Source organism: Mchenga conophoros, linkage group LG6 (assembly GCF_057382185.1).
Source record: "Mchenga conophoros isolate Kocher_MC1m ecotype Shallow Benthic linkage group LG6, M_conophoros_male_GT1.1, whole genome shotgun sequence".
NCBI classification, from domain to species: domain Eukaryota; kingdom Metazoa; phylum Chordata; class Actinopteri; order Cichliformes; family Cichlidae; genus Mchenga; species Mchenga conophoros.
In genome coordinates this window covers 31,479,533-31,500,577 of record NC_140531.1, presented here as the reverse complement: position 1 = coordinate 31,500,577, position 21,045 = coordinate 31,479,533, and the positions used below count along the sequence as shown (strand labels likewise).

Sequence of the window (21,045 nt, the reverse complement as noted above, 5' to 3'; positions counted from 1 at the left end):
AGCATCTATTTCTTAATATTAACTAAAAAAGTTCACCGACATTGATTTTTTTAATTTTTTTTTATTTGACCATATAACATTTTATACAGAGATAAATTATATATGTTTTTACAGTATAATACATGTTTCAAGTAGAACATTATAACATTGTTGTTGAAACTGGTCAGAACGAATCTTTCTAAATGCACTCATTCACATACATTCCTCACATTCTTATGATCCATCAAAGCACGAAAAATGTAGTAGTGATACTGCATAGACTGGCTAAATCTGAGCTGGAGTCTGAGAACATTGTGCTGAGTTTTATAAGCTGCTGTTTGTTATGACTTTGACATACAAACGCTTACAATCACATTAGTCTCAATTAACGATTACAAAAAAGTAGTATACATAAAAATACACAATAAACACACATTTTGACGTTCGGAATAGTTGGTATCAGTTTTATGGAAATAAACTGTACACTTATTTTAAAAAAATAAGAATAAAGTTAAAGTACAATGAAAAGAAAAATCAGAAATATATATGCATATATATATATGTACCTGAATAAAGCTGATATTTTTCATGACATCTTTTCAATATTAGCATACAGAATTTAAAAAAAAATCCAAGAATAATTTTAACAAAGATGTGATATATTGTTTCCATTATTTATTTATTTTTTTACTTGTTTTAAATGCTAATGTTTGCACTTCCAAGAATTAACAGCAGAGGGAGGTGATAATGGTCTACAGCTCATTTAACTAGCAAGGACCCCAACCCAAATGACAAAGGTTTATTCAAATGAAGCAACAAGGTAGGCCAGAGACAACGTTTGGGTTTGGGGAAGAATCAGCAGAGGCTGACTAGAGAAAAATGGAAGGGAATGCAGAAATATATGTGTAGGCATTTATAGGTGTATGACCGAAAGGGCATTGTTTGCGGTGTGGACATGTTCCTGAAATTCAGATAAACTATTTTTCATTTCTTCAAGAATTATAAATTATTGCCCAGATTAAAGTCTGCTTCAAATTCTCCTGAGAACCGAGGGGAAAAATTTTTTTCCTTTAGAACTTTTTTTTGTGTCATTTATTTATTTTGAGTATTTTGGGGCAGGTTAGAAGAGCTTTTAAGCCATCTGTGGTCTATGCTGTATATGAGGACAGGCGGTTGGTAGCAACAGGTGGTGCAAAATGCTCAAGATGGACAATATGGATACTAACTTGCCTTTTTAGCAAGGCCCCATGTTACTAAATGGGCCACAGTAGTTGGATTTTGCTCATGAAACAACAACAATAGAGTAAAAATTTCGCACCATCAGAGAAAATGCCAAAGAAGTAAAAGCCTTTCTTCAGTTTAACATTTCTTTATTGTATTTTTCTGTAAGTATTTAAAATTACAACCTCCTTAAACATTTCCATTCAATCCCGAAGAAAAAAATTTAACATTTGCATACATTTGAATGGAAACATTGTACTGTGTTTTCTTACTACTACTAGGGATGTAAAATTCCCTGCTTTTTACTCAGCGTTATGTCACTAACTGAACAATGGCTTACAGCCTGTAAGTCTAACAGAAATAACACAAATCTGTGTTATCTTTTACAGTACATTAGTTGTTTTACATCAAAATAATACAGATGAAAAGCAGTGATATCGCTTATATTGAACACTCTTTTTTCAGGAACATATAAGTTGAAAAATAACCTTGAAGTTTAACAAGTAAAATAAAACAACCTCTGTTAATCTTTAGTCCAGCACTCGTTGTCCAAACTGCATCTCTGGGAATCAACCCTTCACTAAAGTCATGCAATGTAAAGGCAGCCAGAACCGAAGAAGTCATGTTCACAAGCTCGTTATAGATAGTTGGGATATACATATTTAGGCAGTACTGACAACCTTAGCCAGTTTTATCCATGTGCAGCAACTATTCAGTATTTGATATGTGCTACAATAGATTTCAGTGGATTCTGCCAAATATGACCCCAAATGTCAAAATGTATTTAAAAACACATAACATTTCTCTGATGTAGCAAAGTACGTGGAGTATTGGACATCGCCCTCATAATGATCTTATATACTAAATATCTGCTTGTAAGAGTAATGATGTCTCATACTTGGTTTGAGACATCTTCATCAACAAACCAAAATCAGCTGAGATCTGAGATCTTCAGCTGACATTTCAATCTGGCTTTTCTTTCACTGACCATCAATTATTTTCAGCATGTTTCAGCCAACACAGGAAACTGCTTGCAGTCACGTCGGAGAAAGAGAATTCTTCTTATTCGATGGCATGAAATCCATAAAAGAAGCACAGGTCTGTTTTCCACGGATAAACACCTGTGATGCACCAGCCTGAATTTGCAAGATTGATTTATGTCACGGCTTCTGCCTAGCTGACATCAACAACCGTGTGTGTGTGTGTGCGTGTGTGTGTGTGTGTGTGGACAGTGGCTATGCAGACCTCTACTGTGTGCATATTAAGTGACAGTGTGTATATGTTTGTTTTATGTAATGGTCAATATGTGCTGTTATGCTTAATTTCTGCTGTTTGACCAGCAGTTAACCAGAGTCCCTCCCTCAGACTGTAACGGGGCAGACAATAATTCTGTCCTCCAGCATGACACTGACAACAAGGAAAACAAAGTACAGCAAAAACATAAGAAAGCCCAGATTCTTGCTCATTCTCCACTTGCAAGCCGCAATGGACATGATGACAAACAGCAGCATGAGGAAGAGAAGGACGATGGCGCAGAACAGGCCATTGCTGCTCACCTCCACTGGCTTCAAGTCATTGATAATGTTGAAAATGAGCCAGGGGAATGGCAGACTGGAGGGAGGACAGAGGCATAGAAAAGACAACAGAGAAGAATTGGGTTTTCTTGGCACATTCTTATTTAAAAATGAATGGCTTGTGTGTTCTTGTTTATTGGCAGACTCACCCCACAGTGATGTCAAAGATGTTGGAGCCCACTGAGCTGGACACAGCCATGTCACCGAGGCCCTTTCGAGCTACAATCACACTGGTGATCAAGTCAGGAATTGAAGTGCCAGCTGCTAATATTGTCAAACCCATGATTTCTTCTGTGATCCAGAAAGTTTCTCCAACCTAAAATGAATAATATTCCAACTCAAATCTTCAGTTCTTTTCAGCCACACAAAACCTAAATCTACTAATGTGACAGCATCCTGTCAAGGAAAACATAGGTTAAAGTTATGATAACTCTGTCATTCAGACGTATGCATGAAAGTGAAAGACAGGGCCCCTACACTTCACAGTAATTGTGACGTGACGTTACATTTAGTTTAGTCAACAAGTGTCACTAAGGGCAGAGTTTGTAAGTCTCTCTCTCTCTCTCTCTGTGTGTGTGTGTGTGTGTGTGTGTGTGTGTGTGTGTGTGTGTGTGTGTGTGTGTGTGTGTGTGTGTGTGTGTTGCACACTGTATCAGCTGCTCGTGTTCCTCACACAGAATTTCAGAAATTGAGAAATATCTTCTGTATCAGGAAAAATCACCAAGAAGAAACATTTTAAGTTTCAGATGATAAATGTAGCTGATTAGACATGTCCAGTTCTAGCTGTGTGCAGTTTCATGCATTCAGGCTTGCATATTACTGAAAACGATGCACAAAACATTACTTTCTTCAACCTAATAACACTTCTAAAATTAATACATATAGACATGAAGTCTATAAAGAAAAGAGTCCCTGGCTGAAAGAGTGATATATTCTCTTATTTCTTTGTATTAATCAGTTTATTTTTTATGGGTTGACTTTCATCCATCCATTAGTTTCTGGTTATCCAGTACAGGGTTGGACTGGTGCTGGGGCCTATCCCAGTTGTCACAGGGCAAGATACGTGGCCCTGGACCACCAGTCTGTTCCAGAGCTAACATAAAAGACAGCATCAGTCACACTCACATTCACAACTACGGCCAAGACAGAATAACTAACTAGCCTAACATACATGTCTTGGACTCTGGGAAAAACCTGGGGAACACTCACACAGACACAGGTAGAACATCCAACCTCTTTTTTTTCATTAATAAATATTTCTGGATAACACACATTCATCTGCATGCATTGAGTTAAATCTGCTATACAAAAAAATAATAATATTTAAATATAATCTAATCCTATTTCAAAAAAATATTATAATATTTTCATTAAAACAAACCTAAGAGAACAATTATATTTCATGTATTTTAGAAGATAAAGGGAATCAGTCCATGGATGCTGCTTTAAAAACTAAAAATGACATGAGGCTTTCAATATCTGAAAATGTACTTATTTACGCATTGCCACTCACAGGTGAGAGTGTAATGACCAATTCTTATTGCACTTTTGGCAATGCTTTTTCACGTGGCGTGCTGCACCTGTAGAAGCTAAATTAGCAGGTGCACTTTGTCAGTAACCTTGTGCTTTTGTCCTGTCGCTGCACTTGTGCTCTTAAAATAGAGTGCTACAGGTTGATCTGACTGTGGCTCAAGACAGATTAGCCAGGATTAGTTCCCACGGTCACACATTTAACACCCTGACAGCTGCGCTCTGACGAGAAAGGCCTCAGATATAGTGTGTATAGACAACAAGGCTGTTGTATGCTGCAAACAATCATACTCTAATATTTGTTTGTGAGTGCGTTGTGTGGGAAATACCTGATGAGCCCACCACACCATCAGGTAGGAAAAGAACGCAATCCAAAAGATGGAGCCGAGGAAAGTGACCGGGAAGAACCTTGCTGAGGTCTAAAAAACATAAAATAAAGCAATGTAGCTTCTTAGTCTATCACTTCTTTTTCATCTAACTTAACATGTAAAATCAAGCAGTAGAGAGCATTCAAAGCACAGCCCTATACCCCTAAACTAAAGCTGTGTGTGTTACTCAGTAGAGCTGTGGAGCTCTACTCTATTTTCAAATAGGGTTTCAGTTTGTATTTTCATATTTGGTTATGTGTATATCTACCTCTCTCCTGACATCAGGCAGCGTGAGCCAGAGAGGGAGGATGATTGGCAGGATCAAGAGGTAGGTGATTTGTTTCCTGGGAGTGTCAGGCCATGCCAGGCTCAAAGGCTTGTCTTCATCTTCATCTTCCTCACCACCCTGAGGATTAGGTCATGATCTTACATTGTAATATTGTGCCTATGTTGTACATAAATATATTTGGACATATTTCTTTGGGTAAACATAACTAAATTAAATTTCCTGATTGTTTATAGGTCAAACATTTTGCTTTTGAAAAGGAGTGATGCTTCCATACCTCATCTCCTCCTGCAGCACCATTCATTGGTGGTGTAACTTCCACTGCAACATTTGTACTTTTTGTGATCTTTTTATCAGCTGGAGGTAGAAAGTAAGTAAAAAAAAGTAAGTGCATTTTATTTATATAGCACAGTTAAAAACTGTGCTTAAAACAAGCAATAAAGGGTGTGTTGAAACAAAAAAGAAGAAGAAAGAAACAAGAAAGATAGAGGGACAATACTGACAATAAAAAAAGAGCAATAATATCATGGCAATAATTTATCAATAGTAATTATAATATAGTTAGTTAATATAAAATAACAAATTAGAAATAAAATAATCAAAGATCATGTTTAATCTCCTCTACTGAGAAAAAGAAAAGATAATCTCTTTGTTTACTTTTTTTTTACAAGTATAAAGCAGTTTGTGCATCTTTGTGTAAAACTTCTTGGATGATAACAGATCAGCTGTTCAACTAAAATGTATTAAATGAAATAAATCAGAGATTAATCCACAACCAGAAAAAAAACCCTCTAAATTACAGCCTGACCCATAAATGTATTAATGCAATCACTGTCTATAAAAATATAAAACTTTTGTCATTTTAACTGTTTCTTTAACATCAGTGACGCAAGGGACAGTCACGTTACTTACATTAATGAGGGAAAACATTAAAAAAAAATAAAGATTCAGTCTTCTCGTGAAATGAAAAGGTAGCATTTAGTTTTCCTTTTCAAAGCTTTATTGCCTGAACAATTCTTTCTTGTGTAGCCTGCCCATGATCTATTCCACTATTTTTTAAATTAACATACTGATAAATTTGTGTGCCGTTTCAATCATTCATCTATAAACTGATAAATAATTGCACAACTGATTTGTCACTTTATCGATTGGTGGTTGACCAAAAGTACATTGGCGTTTCAGTATTCACTGGTACACACCTACTCCGTTGGCAGTGGCACCGTCTTCTTTACACTTCTTCTTGGCCATTTTGTGAAGGATTGAAGCCTTCTCTTGAAAATGTCCTAAAACAAAAGAAACAGTCCTTAATGCAACATGTCTTAATGCAAGCTCAATCATCCAGTTATGGAAATCCCAAAAAGTTGATTCTGTTCATTTGGACGTAGCGTTTTCAGTGGGGGAGGCGTTTCGTCACTCATCCAAGTGACTCCTTTAGTCTCAGCTGACTGTAGGTTTCCCAACCCTATAAACAGTACATTTGCACAATGACTGAAACTAGCCCACTGAATGAACAATGTAAATTGTCATGACCATTGATCAGTGGCTATGGTGTCATCATGGAGGCAGATGAAACAATGGTCTCGTATGATGTTACATCTCTCTTAACTTGTGTTGTTTGTAGTTCGTAAGAGATTTCAGGATGGCCCTAACCTCAGCATCAGGACCACTCTCAGCAGAAACAGTGTGTTTGTTCTTGGAACTGTGTCTTCATTACACATATTTCACATACAAGGGTCATTACTACAGGCAGAAATATGGGCATGCCATGGGTTACCCTTTTACACCCACTGTGGCCAACTTGTACATGGAAGAAGTGGAAAAAAGGGCTAGGGTTAGTATTGGAACAGCTGAGACACATTTTTCTAAACACAGCGCCTCTGTTGTTTTTAAACCCCAAAACAGGCTGCACCAAAAATTGGTGTTCCCCAAGGATCTGGTCCCTTGGTATTATACTATAGTATAATGCCAGGAGGATTCCCATGATTTATACATCAGGGAAATCAAACAACCTCTGTTTCAGCCGATGGCACAACACAGAAGAGCCACCTCGTCAGGTCAGGACTCCTCAGTCTATTTACACATACAGGCCAGTGGACACTCTTTCAGTAAGGAGGACATACACATCCTGGACAGGGAGGAACGCTGGTTTGAGCGGGGAGTCAAGGAGGCCAAGGGAAGGACCGTCTCTGAATCAAGGAGAAGGCCTAAGGGTGCATCTTTATTGTAATGCTGTGATTGCAGCCATTCTGCAACTCTCTTAACTGTCTATGCTCTTAAGCCTAATCCTAGATATAAACCTTTCATAGGATATCCTTTTGATCTTGGGCTAGGCTTAATCTGTTTCTTGGAAACCTGAAGTTATTAACTTTTATTTAATCTCAAGAAAAGTCACATTTGAATTTGTTGTGGTGAGGGAATGTAATCTTTATGTCAGCACATTGTATGTGTCACATTCTGTGTTTATTTGAAACATTTCGAATTTGGGAAGATTATAATGTTTGTGAGAGTGTACGTGATTTGTATCTGCGCATGCTCACTCATACCCTCATTACTGAGGGGATCCAGTGTGTGTATCATGAGCTGGAAGATGCTGTTTCTCATCAGCGAGTTGTGTAGAGAAGCACAGCTGCCTTCCCTCTGCAGCCTGGGTTTAGCCTGTAAAACATAAAAGCACAAATACCAAATGTTTTTATGGATTCAAATGTAAATGCACACTTATTTTACGCATCATTATTTCTCTCTGTGTCCACTCATGGGCTTATTATAGTCTTAAACCATTGTCAGGTGGAGCCGGTCACAGCTTCAGTTCTTTAAATAAATACAATTAAATTTGCAATGTTCCAAAGGGGAAAAGAAAGATAATAAGACGTTAAGCTACTATTTAAAAATTAAATGAAAGCACAAGAAACACATTTTTAAATAAACATTTTTGAAAGATTTGAAATATAGTGAAATATAGAAGCGGTATACTATGTTATGCTTATAAAACAGTACAAATAAACTTACCGTAAGCTTGTTCTCGTCATCACTTGGGGCATTTACCTTTAGGAAAGAACACAGAAACAATAATATAATAAAAATATAATAATAGACATAATAATAGATTACTGTAATGGAGAATATAATAAACATATTAAATATGTAGTCAGTATATTCAGTATATTTAATAAAATGCCACCAACACTTTTTGTATTTGTGGCACTGGATTGGATTGCATTTAAACAAATGTTAATTAAAATAAACATGGAAATGGTGATGGAATAGGGAAAGAATAGGACCTCAGCTTGAGTTATTCACAAAGCACTTTGGAAGGCATTTTTAGATCAAGTATATGTAAATTATTTCTAACAGCAGGGAGGGTAAAGACACCATTAATCAAGTAATTATGCAAAAATGAAAAGATTAAAAAATATTTACTCAAGATTTATCATCACCTTCTTTTTCAGTATCCCAGCTATTTTAGAATCAGAATCAGAATCAGAATCAGAATACTTTATTCATCCCGAGGGAAATTAGATGTATAACTTCAGTGGAGATTACATCACGTTGTTCATGTCCAGTATTTATTTAAACTTCCTCATGAAAGCAAACCATTGCACGTTTTAGGTATCTTTCCAACACGAAGACTACACACACAGGAGGATCTCACACTAATCTCAATCCCAGCCATGTCACTTTATAGCTACATACATACATACATGTCAAAGCTCCCTCAGTCCTAACTCACACTGTGCCACTGAGGTATACACGCCGTGGTGAAAGAAAACAAAAAAGCTGGATTTTACTCCAGAAAAACTAGCAAGGATAAAACAAAGAAAAGAAAACATGCACACAGACTAAAAGGACAAACCATGAGCAGCATAACTACAAACTACAAAACCATTTGGCTTTGGAGGGGGGAAAAAATCACAAATTGGATTCATATTAAAGGCTATAGAAGATTTTTTGCACCATTTCCAAGGTGAAAGGCAAATTAAAATAATATAAATTCTCAGTGTTTACTGTTCCAAAGTTGTCTCCCAAAATATTACTTCTGACAGGTTTGTATAAACATGATAATCCTGTATTTTTACTCACTTTGTTCCAAAGATGTAAATCTTATTAAAGGTAAAATAGCTTCCAAAGAACCAAAGAACAAGATAAATGAGAAGATATAGTTACTATCCTGAGTGCAATTAAAGCTCCATTAGCAAAGCAACAGCCAAAAAACCCCCAAAAACCATTTAGACGAATATTAGATTAATATAGATTTTCTGGTCCTTTTACCTATTTGTTGTGTGATTGTGCTTGTCTGTTGTTTATAATCATGACAGTGTGGTCCAGAAACCTGACTGGGTCACAACTGTGCAAGAGGAAGCCATGGTACCATAAAGTAGTGTAAATGATGGTAAATGGCCTGTATTTGTACTGGTAAATGATGCAAGTGACATCATAATAAAGTACAGTTTCAATACTGGATGTGGTCCAAGACCTCATTGTTGTCACTGCTGGTGTGATCTTATTGCTAAATGGTCTCCACTTGATCTAAATGAGGCGTTTTACAAACACAGAGTGAACATGCTAAACTCAACAACAGAGGGTTTTCTAACTAACTTGATGGTTGGTTTTGTTTTTAACAACAGGTACCCTTCCTGCCACAACACCAAAATGGAATTTATGTCTCCAAATGAAACAAAACCAGCAACATTTCACTTGCCAAGCAAAAGCTTAAACCATTAAACCGGCACACTCTGGAGCCACAAAGTCATCTTATACTCAACAAGTATCTCATGAACAAAATCGAGCACTAAAGTGGTCTCTGAGAAATATACAAACACAGACAAAATACCACACCTGGCACGTTTTCATGACTGAGTCTTCAGAGATTGAGCAGATAATCCCTTTAATTAAAACACCTGCCGCTGCTAGGGTTGCTAAACCAAGACACGGGTGGTTAAGTATTGTTTTTTGAAGTCATCACTACCAAATTGCTCTGGTCCACCTGGTTGTTTGGTAATAACAATTGTGTCTAATCTTGATAGAGATCAGTTTTCAATTTAAATCTAGTAAAACTATGTATCTTATCAGTCAGAGCCTTTTCTTCCTTTTTATATTGTTGTGAGTTCAAACATTGTATCATATTTCTCATTAGACTTATTAAACTCAGCTAAACAACATAATTTTAGAAAGTTTTGGCCAATCTTCTAAAACCATTTGATGGTTGAAGATGGAAGATGTGAATACTTCACAGCATTCATCTTACCCTTGTAACAAAAAAATATATATAAAATGAAATAATAATATGGATGATGATGATGATGATGATGATGATAATGGTAATAATAATGATGGTGATGATAGCGAGAAAAACATGGTCAAATGAAGGACCAAACCTAAAGTTAAGGAAGCTTGCCTTTTGTTGTCACCTGTCTTTCTTGGCCTCGTGATTTCTGAGCACTGTAAGCAGAAGCCAGCTTGGCATTAGGTCATGTTAGCTAATGCTCACATGGCTCATAAGAGTGGCTGCATGACAGAAGACACTTGCAGCCTGCTGTAGAATCTGTTGAGCCTGAAGCTGTTCTTTGGTAATTCCTCTTTGAAAGAAGCATTTTTTTTTAATTTCAATTTATTTTCTGATTGAAGTTGTTAATTAGATACTGCAATCTGACAAGTAACTATCATTTATAAAGTTTGGGTGTTTTTTTGCATTTTACATAACATATTACTTTTTTACCAAGCTCTTATTATGTGTCATAATAACAAAATCATCTCCTGCTACCCAAATGAAATGCATGCACTGAGCAAACCAACTTGAAAAAGTCCAATGTACATACAAAATACAAGCTTCACAGCACTATGAGCATAACTGCAGGCAGAGAATGAACTGTGCAGGATTGTTTCTCTCTGAGATCTGCTGATTCCTGCTCCTCCAGGTACCACCTGACTATTATTAGTGGCTCTAATAGGATTAGAGAGCATTAACCTGAGGGATTATTTAGGAGCTACCAACACATGAGAGCAAGACAGCTTGACATCCAGTGCTGGACAGCAAAAGAAGAAAGCTGTTCTTTGGTTCAAGTGAGGCAGCTTGGGGAACAGCTGATTCCCAGAAGGGCACAGATGTCAAACAGAGCTTCTGTAATAACAGTGATATTAAGTTTGATTAGCACACATGTGTATGTAATCAAAGGTTTAAATAATTCAGTATGAACTAAAATATAACAACTCTACAATGGAAATTAATTCTTAAGAAATTGTGTTGAAAAAGCTTAAATATATTTATATCATACTTCATATGCCATTTGCCATTAATGGCAAAAATGCTGAAATAAAACCACTTGGAGTAATATTTGGAGAACATTTTGTCTTGTTTAGACCTACAAGAAAATTTCATGGGCGGAACTTTAAAGCAAATACCATCACATCAGAGGTCAAGAGCTAATATGCAATGTGAAATGTGAGTATTACTGAAGCAGCATGTATAGCAATGGATTGAATATGACCCTGATGGACTGATAGTGGACGATGGCAGATGAGGTTACACACATATGATTAAGAAATCGCAGAGCAACAGATTCAACTCCAGCTGTACCCAAACAATAATAGGATAGATGGTGAGTCACTGAACAACTGTTTCTGATTCCATTTGTTTAAATGATTAACGATGTGAATAACGACAGAAACTGATGCTTAAATTAAAAAAAAAAAAACAGGGCCAAACATTACTCTATCATAGATAACAGCTCCCGCCCACTTTTTTTCTAATGTGAGGACACAGCTGGGAGAGCTAAATGAGGGACAGGACTTAACAGAGCAGAGAAATGCACACGGAGGTTTGTACTAGTACTTTTCCTTCTCACATCATTGCTTCAGTTTTGGCATTTTAGACTATATGGAATACATGAAGGAATTAACAATAAAAGAGTCCAATTGATGGTTAAGTCATCACAAAAAAATCTTAGTGTGGCACTTTGGTGGCAATTTCTGCATGACATGCCTTTTCCTGTTATTATCTGAAATAAATTGTAAAGTGAGTGTATATGTTAAATCTGTTCAAGCAAAACTTTGTGGTTAAGTAGTTTGGACCACCAACTTGGCTGATGCAAGTCTTTGGCAAATGTTCAATAATACCTGTGATGATCTCGATAGATGGGAATACAGTAAAACCCTAATGAAAAATACAAAATTTGAATGAAATTAAATGCATGACAGATTAATCTAATCTTTAACTTACTTAAGTTTTCAAACATAAAAAATCTTAAGTCTTGTAATCCAGTTTAAATGGGGACATTGACTGGCTCTGTTACATCACTACTGTTCTAAGAGCCCTGCTGGACTCTGGTCTGAACTCCATTACTAAAAGTAATGATTAAAGATGAAGCCTGGTCTTAGTCAGCATGAATATGGTGTAATCTGGCTGTCTATCAAACATCATCTGAAGTACACAGGTGCACAAATGTTTATATCCTTTGAAAGTGAAATTAAGGAGATTTTGATGGATGATAGAATGCAGTCTGTTTAGTACTCAGGTCTCTTTTAACACCCTCTCAAATTCTCAAACCATGAATGCTATTATTCTAAGGCTCAGCAGTCTATGTAAGTTTTCCCTGTTATGTAATTTACTTGAAAAATTTTAAACAACAAAATGACAAGAGCAACAACAACAACAACAACAACAACAAAATAAACCATTTTGAAGCTTATACTTTGTACCACTCCTTTCCTATGCAAATCAAGTGGTATAGTGTTGCTGGAGAAGATTCAGTGTCCTTTTTCTTTGTTTACCTATTTACAGTGCACTTTTCTTGGTTAATTTTATATACATGTTGTTGTTTTTTTTGATTAATTGATTTCATGTAAATCATTCAATCTATCTATCAATCAATCAGTTTCTTCATTTCAAATTAGGCATTTTTCTTTCTGAGAAACTCCCTAGTTTTAGTATCCGAGATGTAAGACTCATTCTCCTGATACACTCTTTTAATTTAAAGTCTTCATGGTTGTTTGACCCAGTAGATTGAAGTGTGGATGAAATCTTTTGTGAAATTTTTTGGCATTTCTATTTACTTATTTATTTATTTATGTTTTACGTTTTGGAACTTAACCTTGGAAGAATATTTATAGACTATACAAAGCTGTCGCTTGACAATGATCAAGGGTGTTGTGGAGTAGAAAACATCTGGGTAAGAGTAGGGAGGATAAATGGATGGATGGATGGATGGATGGATGGATGGATGGATGGATGGATGGATGGATGGATGGATGGATGGATGGATGGATGGGTGGAGTCAGCTCACCTTCTGTGCATTCTCCAGCTCGTCCACCTGGTTGCTGCCCAAAATGCTTCTGATGATCAATTCGCATTTGGCATTGAACTTCATGAAAGTTACATAGAAGGCGTAGAATAGCAGCAGACTAACACTTTCTTCCAACACAATTTGATTATCCAAAAAGAAATAGATGAGCATGAGCAAGCCAACGATATAGAATGAGACATCTCTGAACAGAGGCCACCAGGTGAGATTCAGCACCTCTTTGGAGAACAAGGCGCACATCCCAATTACAAATAGGATGTTGAAGACAGCCGATCCCACAATGGTACCAATACCCACATTGCTGTGGGAGATGAAGACTCCTATAACAGATGTGAAGAGTTCTGGGGCAGACCCACCTGCAGCCATAAAGGTGGCTCCTGCTACATCATCAGAGATCTCCAGCTTCTCTGTGATGACCGTGAGTGCAGGAACAAAGAACTCATCACAGACAATGGCTAAAGCTATGAACATGTACAACATGCCAAACATATGAAGCACTACGTAGCCCTGGCGCCTGTCCTCCACACTGAAATAGTCCGTTGGGTAGTCCCCATGATTCATCTCTATACTGGAGGATTTCATGGCCACTGGTGTATCCTCTGGTGCTGCTGAAAGGTTCCGGTACTGCAGAAGAGTTCTTTGGGGCATTGCTCCCTCAGCTGAGCGTTCAGCAGCTGAATCTACCTGAGTGGTCACTGATTTGGCCAGCATCAAGGCACTCCATGAACAGACTGTGCAGACAACCACCAGGCTGATGATAAAGCCCAAAATCCGTCCAGGCCGTAGCTTTCTCTTGACACCATGGTACAAGTGCATGGTACTCCTACTTTGAGGGCCCAGGCGAGGTGGTGAGCTGGAATATGCTATCAGGTCTTGATTTCTTATGGGTAGGATGAAATCCATTCTGTTTGGTGCAGGTTGTCAGAGTGGAAGTGTCTGGAATCCCCCAAAAGCTGGGTTGGTGGTGATATTGGCTATAAGGGTGGGGGTTTGACAGGCCACGGCGGTTTACCAATTGGTTTGCATGCTGCTGCCAGGTTTAAACACAACGGAAGCCCTTCAGTCTGATTCCAGGATCTATGCCATTTAAAGGTTTCCCCATATTACACACTGCAAGACAGAGAAAACAGAAGTTATAATACAAGTGTGCAAATGAAATATAGACATAAAAAGATATGCATAATAATTAACTATTTATCTATCAAATGGAAATCACACGAGCCGTCCAATGACAATAATAATCAGCAATTTTGATGAGTATCCTTTTTTTCCTTTTATTTCTTTCCTTAAAAAAAAAAAACATTTTCACTCCTGCTATTAGCTTTACTGTGGCCTCCTTGGCTCGAGTATGCCCATTCACCTACTTCTTTGCTATTTCTCAGAGAGAAACTTTGTTGGTTTAACTTTACTCAAGTGTTTGATGAGTTGTTCCCTTCTGATTCTTTAGTCTTTCAAGCATTCTTGTTTCCTTTCAAGCATCCCTGCAAGTATTGTTTTTGTAACAGTGTCACAAACTAAAACCCTTGTTAAAAAGCAGCTTCAGAAATAGCTATTCTCAAATCTAGAGTAAATCATATTTTATTCAAACACATAAACCTTCAAATATATAATTTTATTTTGGTAGAACTTAATTTTAAATAACAGTTAAAATCACATATAGCAACATTTTTTTTTCACTTGTAGTTTTTGTAATTTTGGTGTTGTAATTGGTCCTGAGAAGATGCAGTGAAAGCTTTTCTTTAACTGTAGCTAGAACATTAGTGAAATCGCATTAGAGAGCTTTTTAATCCCCCATAGGATATACTTAGATTAGCCTCACGTCCTGCACACAGGTACCAAAAGGTAGGCACCAACAAAATGAACAGAATGAAAAATGAGACCTGATGAGATTATTTTGCACATTAGAGTTATTAAACACTTATTCTATTCTACAAAAGCAACAATAATCTCTGAAGTCTTACAATTTTGTGCAGTCTCATTTCTATCATTTAAATGTTTTAAACAAGCAACAATTTGCTGTCAGATGAATACTAAATCTTTTAGGTTATTAGAGTGAAGACAAATTGCAGCTACACACCAAACACACACATTCATCTTTTAGGTTCTCATACCACTCTTGGATATCTCCAGTTCAGTGGAGAAAAGTACAGCAGTCAACAGCTTGTCAGATCCTGAATCTCTGAGTGAATATTCCTGTAAATTGACTCTTAAAACAAAATGATCCCAGGTGTTCAGTGCAGGTCTCAACAGTAAATCCTCAGTGAGATTTTCTTCTCTAAGCACAGAAAGCTTCAGGACAGCATGTCCTGAAGGAGCTCCTCCCTCTTTTTCAGTGTTCCTCCCCCATTGACACTGGCCACCTCCTTTTACTTTCTCCTCCTTCCTTGTCCTCTCTGTCGCCAAGTCACTGTTAAAAAATGAGGATCACTATATATGTCAATCGTATCTGCTTCCTCTGGCCACCCTTCCTATCGCCCCACCTCTCCAAATCACCTGCATAATTCCTTCCTAGCTCTACAAACAAGTGAACAGATAATGGATTGAGAACAATAAGCTTACAGCTTGATGAGGCTGAAATTATCAGATCACAGTCTTGTGTATAAAGCGCTTGAAAATGATCCTACTTACTCTGTTATGCAATACTCTGCAGCATAGTTCACAATAGATGCTGCATGATATTTGTATGCGTTAGAGGTTTATAACCTATAAATAGGATGCCAAACTATTTTAAAAAATGAAAGTTATAGGATGTCATTTTGCCATTTAGTTTTATTAATTTAAGTAATTTTTTTCTTAGAGGGTTAGATACCTTATTAAGCTGCATAAAACATATTTACATGTGAGAGAATAGATTCTGAGGTATGTATATACTTTGAAAGTACAAAATAAGTTACTGTGATTTCTTACAAAGATGGACAAACCATAAATTTCACATTTCATATTTGAAATATGATGCAGCTCTGCTTTTTCTTACCTAATCTCCCCTACTCCCACACCAAAAAACTCAATTAACAGAGAAGAAACCTAAATAACTTAACATTTACTTTGTAGGTAGCAAAACCAAAAACAATTTAAGAAAAACATTTAACCTGATGTATAAATACCAAGTTTAAATAGATCAGAATGATTCATGAAACAAGATGCCTTTGGGTGCTTCTTCCCCCAAACTTTAGATTTTATGTTTTTGTAACAAACTTCAGCATATATCTTGTGTGCATATTAGACTGGTTTTCAAAATAAATTAATAAATAAATAAAAAGGCTATGATGTATACAAACATATATTTTCCTTTTAGTGGCGAATTCTTGGATTCTTGCTGGACAGTACAAAGCTGCAAAAGCTGTTCAGGAACTGCTTGAGGAACATAACAAAGAGTCCAAATTGATGACCTGACCTCTACACTCCCTAGAGCCCAATCCAATCAAGCATTTGGAAGATCCATTCAATGTAGTGGGATCCAAAGATGTCCCACTCTGCAATTCACTGCTAAGATTTAGCAGTCAAACAAAACTGACCTTTAACCCCTCCCCCTCTCAAAGAATTTACATTAGAGCTGTTTTGGCAGCACAAGAACCATCTGATATTAGGTAAGTAGTTTTGATGTTGGGATTGATCAGTTATGCTAATGTCATAAATAACAAGTTGTTATGGAAGTGATATCACCATGCTGTCTTTTATTTACTGAATGTATGTAATGGGCTTTGAATGCCGCACCCACTCTTAGGAAACAGTCTTAATGTCAGGTCAGGGTTAAGCCGGAGCAGCTACCTGAGGGCAAGATCAAATGATGCTGCCATTTCTGTTACCTAGCATGTCTCTAAGACAGATGTATGAGGGAGAATAAGCATGTAATAGGCAAATGTATTGTACCAAAAAAATACAGATTTAGCCTCGTTATAAAAAATCTCATCAGAAAATTCTTCTAAATGGTAAATGGCCTGCATTTGTATAGCGCTTTTCTAGTCCCTAAGGACCCCAAAGCGCTTCACACTACATTCAGTCATTCACCCATTCACACACACATTCACACATTGGTAAAGACATACTCATTTTGAATCGTGTATTCAGAATAACATGTAGAATAAGAATAATCCGAATAATGCTGTTTCAGTTTCCTTACAAACCACAAACCCTGCTGGGATTAAATCCTATGGGACCTTTCTCACCTCCAATTGCTCTTATCCAATTAAATGGGAGTATACTTAATGGAGTGGACTGCTTATTTTCCTTTGTAAGCAAAATTTGCATCTTCATTTCTTTGTTTTCTCACCAAACCAAGACTATTTAAAATCTTAATTACATTTTAATATCATGACTGAGACTTTTGTTAAATTTTCTTGAAAGGATAAGAAAGATATTATTTCTAATGTTTGTCCAGGTGGTTTGGATACTCTCTAAGACCATGTCACATAAAGGAAGGAAGGAAGGAAGGAAGGAAGGAAGGAAAAAGGAATTTACAAACTATAAAAACTTTGCATTCTCTCTGGTTATATATTTCCACATGGGAAAGCATAGTATTGCCATGTCCTGAAGAGACACTTGGTTTTGTGCAGACAAGTTTGACCTCTGTACTGACTGTGTATCTGTAGCTGAGAGATTAAGAGCTATGTAAAGTCCTAGCAAGGCTAAATGTGTTGCATAATCAGCCGAGCTAACCTAACCTTTGGGGTAGGCGAGGTACACCTAGTATATAATTTGAAATGTAAATAATTACAATCACAATGAGCAATAACACAAGCTAGGGAATAACCCTTAAATAGATGTAGATTCCGTGCAAAGGTCTAGCCACATCTGGGTGACTGAATTTGATCAAACCTAAGCAAACATAAATATACCTGCAGAACTTTTGCATGAAAAATAAGCTGCACAATTAACTGCATATATATTTTTTATATTAGGTTAAGAGCTGAAGTGGGTTTCTTTCCTTCCTAGGTCAATGAAAAGAACGCAAAATGGATGTTCCTCTGTGAAGCTAGGATCAGCAGCAGCTTATTGGCTAAAAGCTCCTGTCTGAAATAGCAGCTAAGTTGGAAAGGGAGGGACATTTTCTCTGTGAACAGGGACGGCCCAGGTAATTGGTGAGATCTATATAATGAGTCTATGAATAGCTGAGTTCACTTACTCTCCAAAAAGTGACCTTTCAATAAGCTCACCCCTTCAATCACCACACCTGCCAGGCACAAAAGCAATTTACAGTCATAAAGACGTCTAGATATAACACTCATTTAAAAAAGAAAATGTAATTTTCGCTGTTAGTCTCTCTCAACTGTTAGTGGCAAATTTATCAGCTTTAGCTGTTAATAGAAATATAGAAATCATTTGACATAAGAATAATTGTTGAAAAACTGAAAGGTTTGAACACAACATTTGAAAATGACCAGGAAATTCAAATGTATTTTATATTATATGTTGTATATTTATATATATCCAAAGATATGAAATAAAACAATAACAATAATAATAATTCACCAAATATTTATGATGCAGCCTACTGATGATTCAAACAGGAAAAAAATGTTTAATTAAAGGGTTACAGTGACCAATTAAAATAAATTTGTATTGATTTGCAGTAATTCTTTTGTCTGACAGGACAAGGAGACCCATGCTAGCAAAATGTCTCGCATCACATAACAGCGTAACCAGATCATCCACTGTAGAGTTTACATTTTCAGATTGCAGATAGAGACACTAATGTATAGCAAATTCATGAATGCATGTTTTGAGCAGATAATGATGCTCAGTTCAAACATTTCAATCGTTAGGATCACAGTAAAGTTTGCAGGACTGTCCCTGTTCACACATGAGTTTTATACTGGCCTCTGAGCAGGTCAGATACAGTCTTTGTACTTGTCATGAATAAGGCTTCTCACTGTAACGTAAACCCTATAATGCATATAGCTTATAACACTAAGCCTTGAGCTGAACTGTTACTATTGAGCTTAGTTCCCTATAACAAATAAATGAATTTAAACCATGCAGATTGCGGTTTCTGGAGAAATGCAAAGCTAGAAATATCTCACATTTCTTTGCGGCTGCTAAGCTACAGTGTTCAACCAGAGAAGTAAATATTACGTCAAATTTATTTAATGTATCAAATGTATCTAAATGATTTAACTGTGATGTGGAAAAAGTTCAACTAAAGCAACGCTGCACACAGGCATAAAAATATTAAACCTCGACAACAGAAATAGTATGAAATATATTTAAATAACAAGTACAATATAAGAGTGTATTAGAGACTTACTTGAAAAAAAAAAACTAATATAACCCAGTATATATAACCCTAGCAGTATATAACCCTAATATATACTGCATGTTATTTGGCATAATCACTTAGCATACAGAATGGGTAAATTCTGTATTCTTCGTTCTTACTGGAACGAAACCAACATTTACCACAGGACTGCACCTGCTTCCTCTGCAGCTGACACTTTATTTTAAGATTGTGGAGCAAATGTTTCTCCTCGTATTTCTGTCGACAGCAGTTAGAGATGAATCTTATTTTGTCAACAGGGTATTTCCTCTCAACAGCAAACTGATAAAGTTCTGTTACACATGAAGATTGTGATATTAGTAGCTAGGAACGATGTTAGAAGGCCAGACCAGAGTAGTGATTAGTTTGCATTAGCTTCAGTTTAATTTCCGACCCACACCACAAAACCAGAACGTTATATATTTTATGATATTGTCAGGGAAATCAGCAGCAAGTTGGTTCAGCTCTGGCTCAGGGGGCTCAATAGGACAAAAGTTTCTTATCTGATATAATTATGTTTCACATTTACTGAAATGGCAGTCATGCTGTGAATGGAGTTACGGGAGGATCCAGAGCAAACATCTCCATCTAGTGGAGAATGAAATTAGTTTTTTACAGTCCCAATGTAAAACCTTTCATTTACAGAAAATACTCCATTAACATAAAAACATGTTTCACAGTGATTCACAGATCATGAAGCACTGATTTATGATTAATGATTAAGGTACTAGAGAGTAGTCCTGCTTTCAGGTTAAGGACCTCTACAGTCCTGTCCACCTCCCCTAGAGTAACTGTCTGTCTCCTGGTATCTCCTTGAGACTGTGCTGGGAGACACAGCAAACCTTCTGGCAATGGAACGCATTGATGCGGCATCCTGGAGAAGATGAGCAACTTGTGCAACCTATGTATGATCCAGGTATTGCCTCATGGTATCACAGTGACACTGACCCAAGCCAAACGCAAACACAGTCAGAAAATATGAGGGGGGTAAAAAAAAAAAAAGTTCAGTGGCCCCAAATCATAGCTGTTTTGGGGGGTTGTCTCATTATTGCACTAAATCAACTGAAACTAATTAATAACCCCTTTTACTACTTAACTGACCAGCTCAACATGTCATGAAGTAAATATTCAGTCAAATTTATTTAATGTATCAAATCTATCTAAATGATTTAACTGTGATGTGGAAAAAGTTCAACTAAAGCAAAGCTGCACACAGGCATAAAAATATTAAACCTTAACAACAGAAATAGTATGAAATATATTTAAATAACAAGTACAATGTAAGAGTGTATTAGAGACTTACTTGAAAAAAAAAACTCATCTATAAGAATTCACTAAGCATTTACTTTGAAAATAGTATAATTATTCACCTCAGTATTTAAAAACCCAGGTTCTTATTTTTCCATTTCTAAATAATGTGTATTACCCAAGATGTGGAATTTATTATATCTTCATATATGACAACTATAGTAGTAGTAGTAAATGATCCATGACATGAACATTCTCATCCATGAGAATTAGTTCATCTATGTAAAGAACA

The 21,045-nt window shown here is 36.5% G+C and overlaps 1 protein-coding gene across 1 annotated transcript; it reads right to left on the bottom strand.

The window, feature by feature from the left end:
- Positions 1–641: 641 nt before the first annotated feature.
- Positions 642–15,513, bottom strand: LOC146572930 (sodium/potassium/calcium exchanger 2-like). The gene is made up of 10 exons (XM_085277396.1): positions 15,364–15,513; positions 13,235–14,362; positions 7,965–8,000; positions 7,502–7,613; positions 6,158–6,241; positions 5,236–5,315; positions 4,941–5,078; positions 4,634–4,723; positions 2,924–3,090; positions 642–2,811 (listed from the first exon to the last, which is right to left on the bottom strand). Exons 2-10 carry the CDS (start codon positions 14,153–14,155, stop codon positions 2,562–2,564), a joined length of 1,878 nt encoding a protein of 625 aa, XP_085133522.1. The 5' UTR covers positions 14,156–14,362; positions 15,364–15,513; the 3' UTR covers positions 642–2,561.
- Positions 15,514–21,045: the final 5,532 nt, after the last annotated feature.

Coding starts and splice junctions, on each gene's coding strand:
- LOC146572930 (XM_085277396.1), bottom strand. CDS start 14,155: ATGGATTTCATCCTACCCATAAGAAATCAAGACCTGATAGCATATTCC. Junction 4,724..4,940: donor TGCCTGATGTCAGGAGAGAG/GTAGATATACAC, acceptor TATGTTTTTTAG/ACCTCAGCAAGGTTCTTCCC. Junction 2,812..2,923: donor ATCTTTGACATCACTGTGGG/GTGAGTCTGCCA, acceptor TCCTCCCTCCAG/TCTGCCATTCCCCTGGCTCA.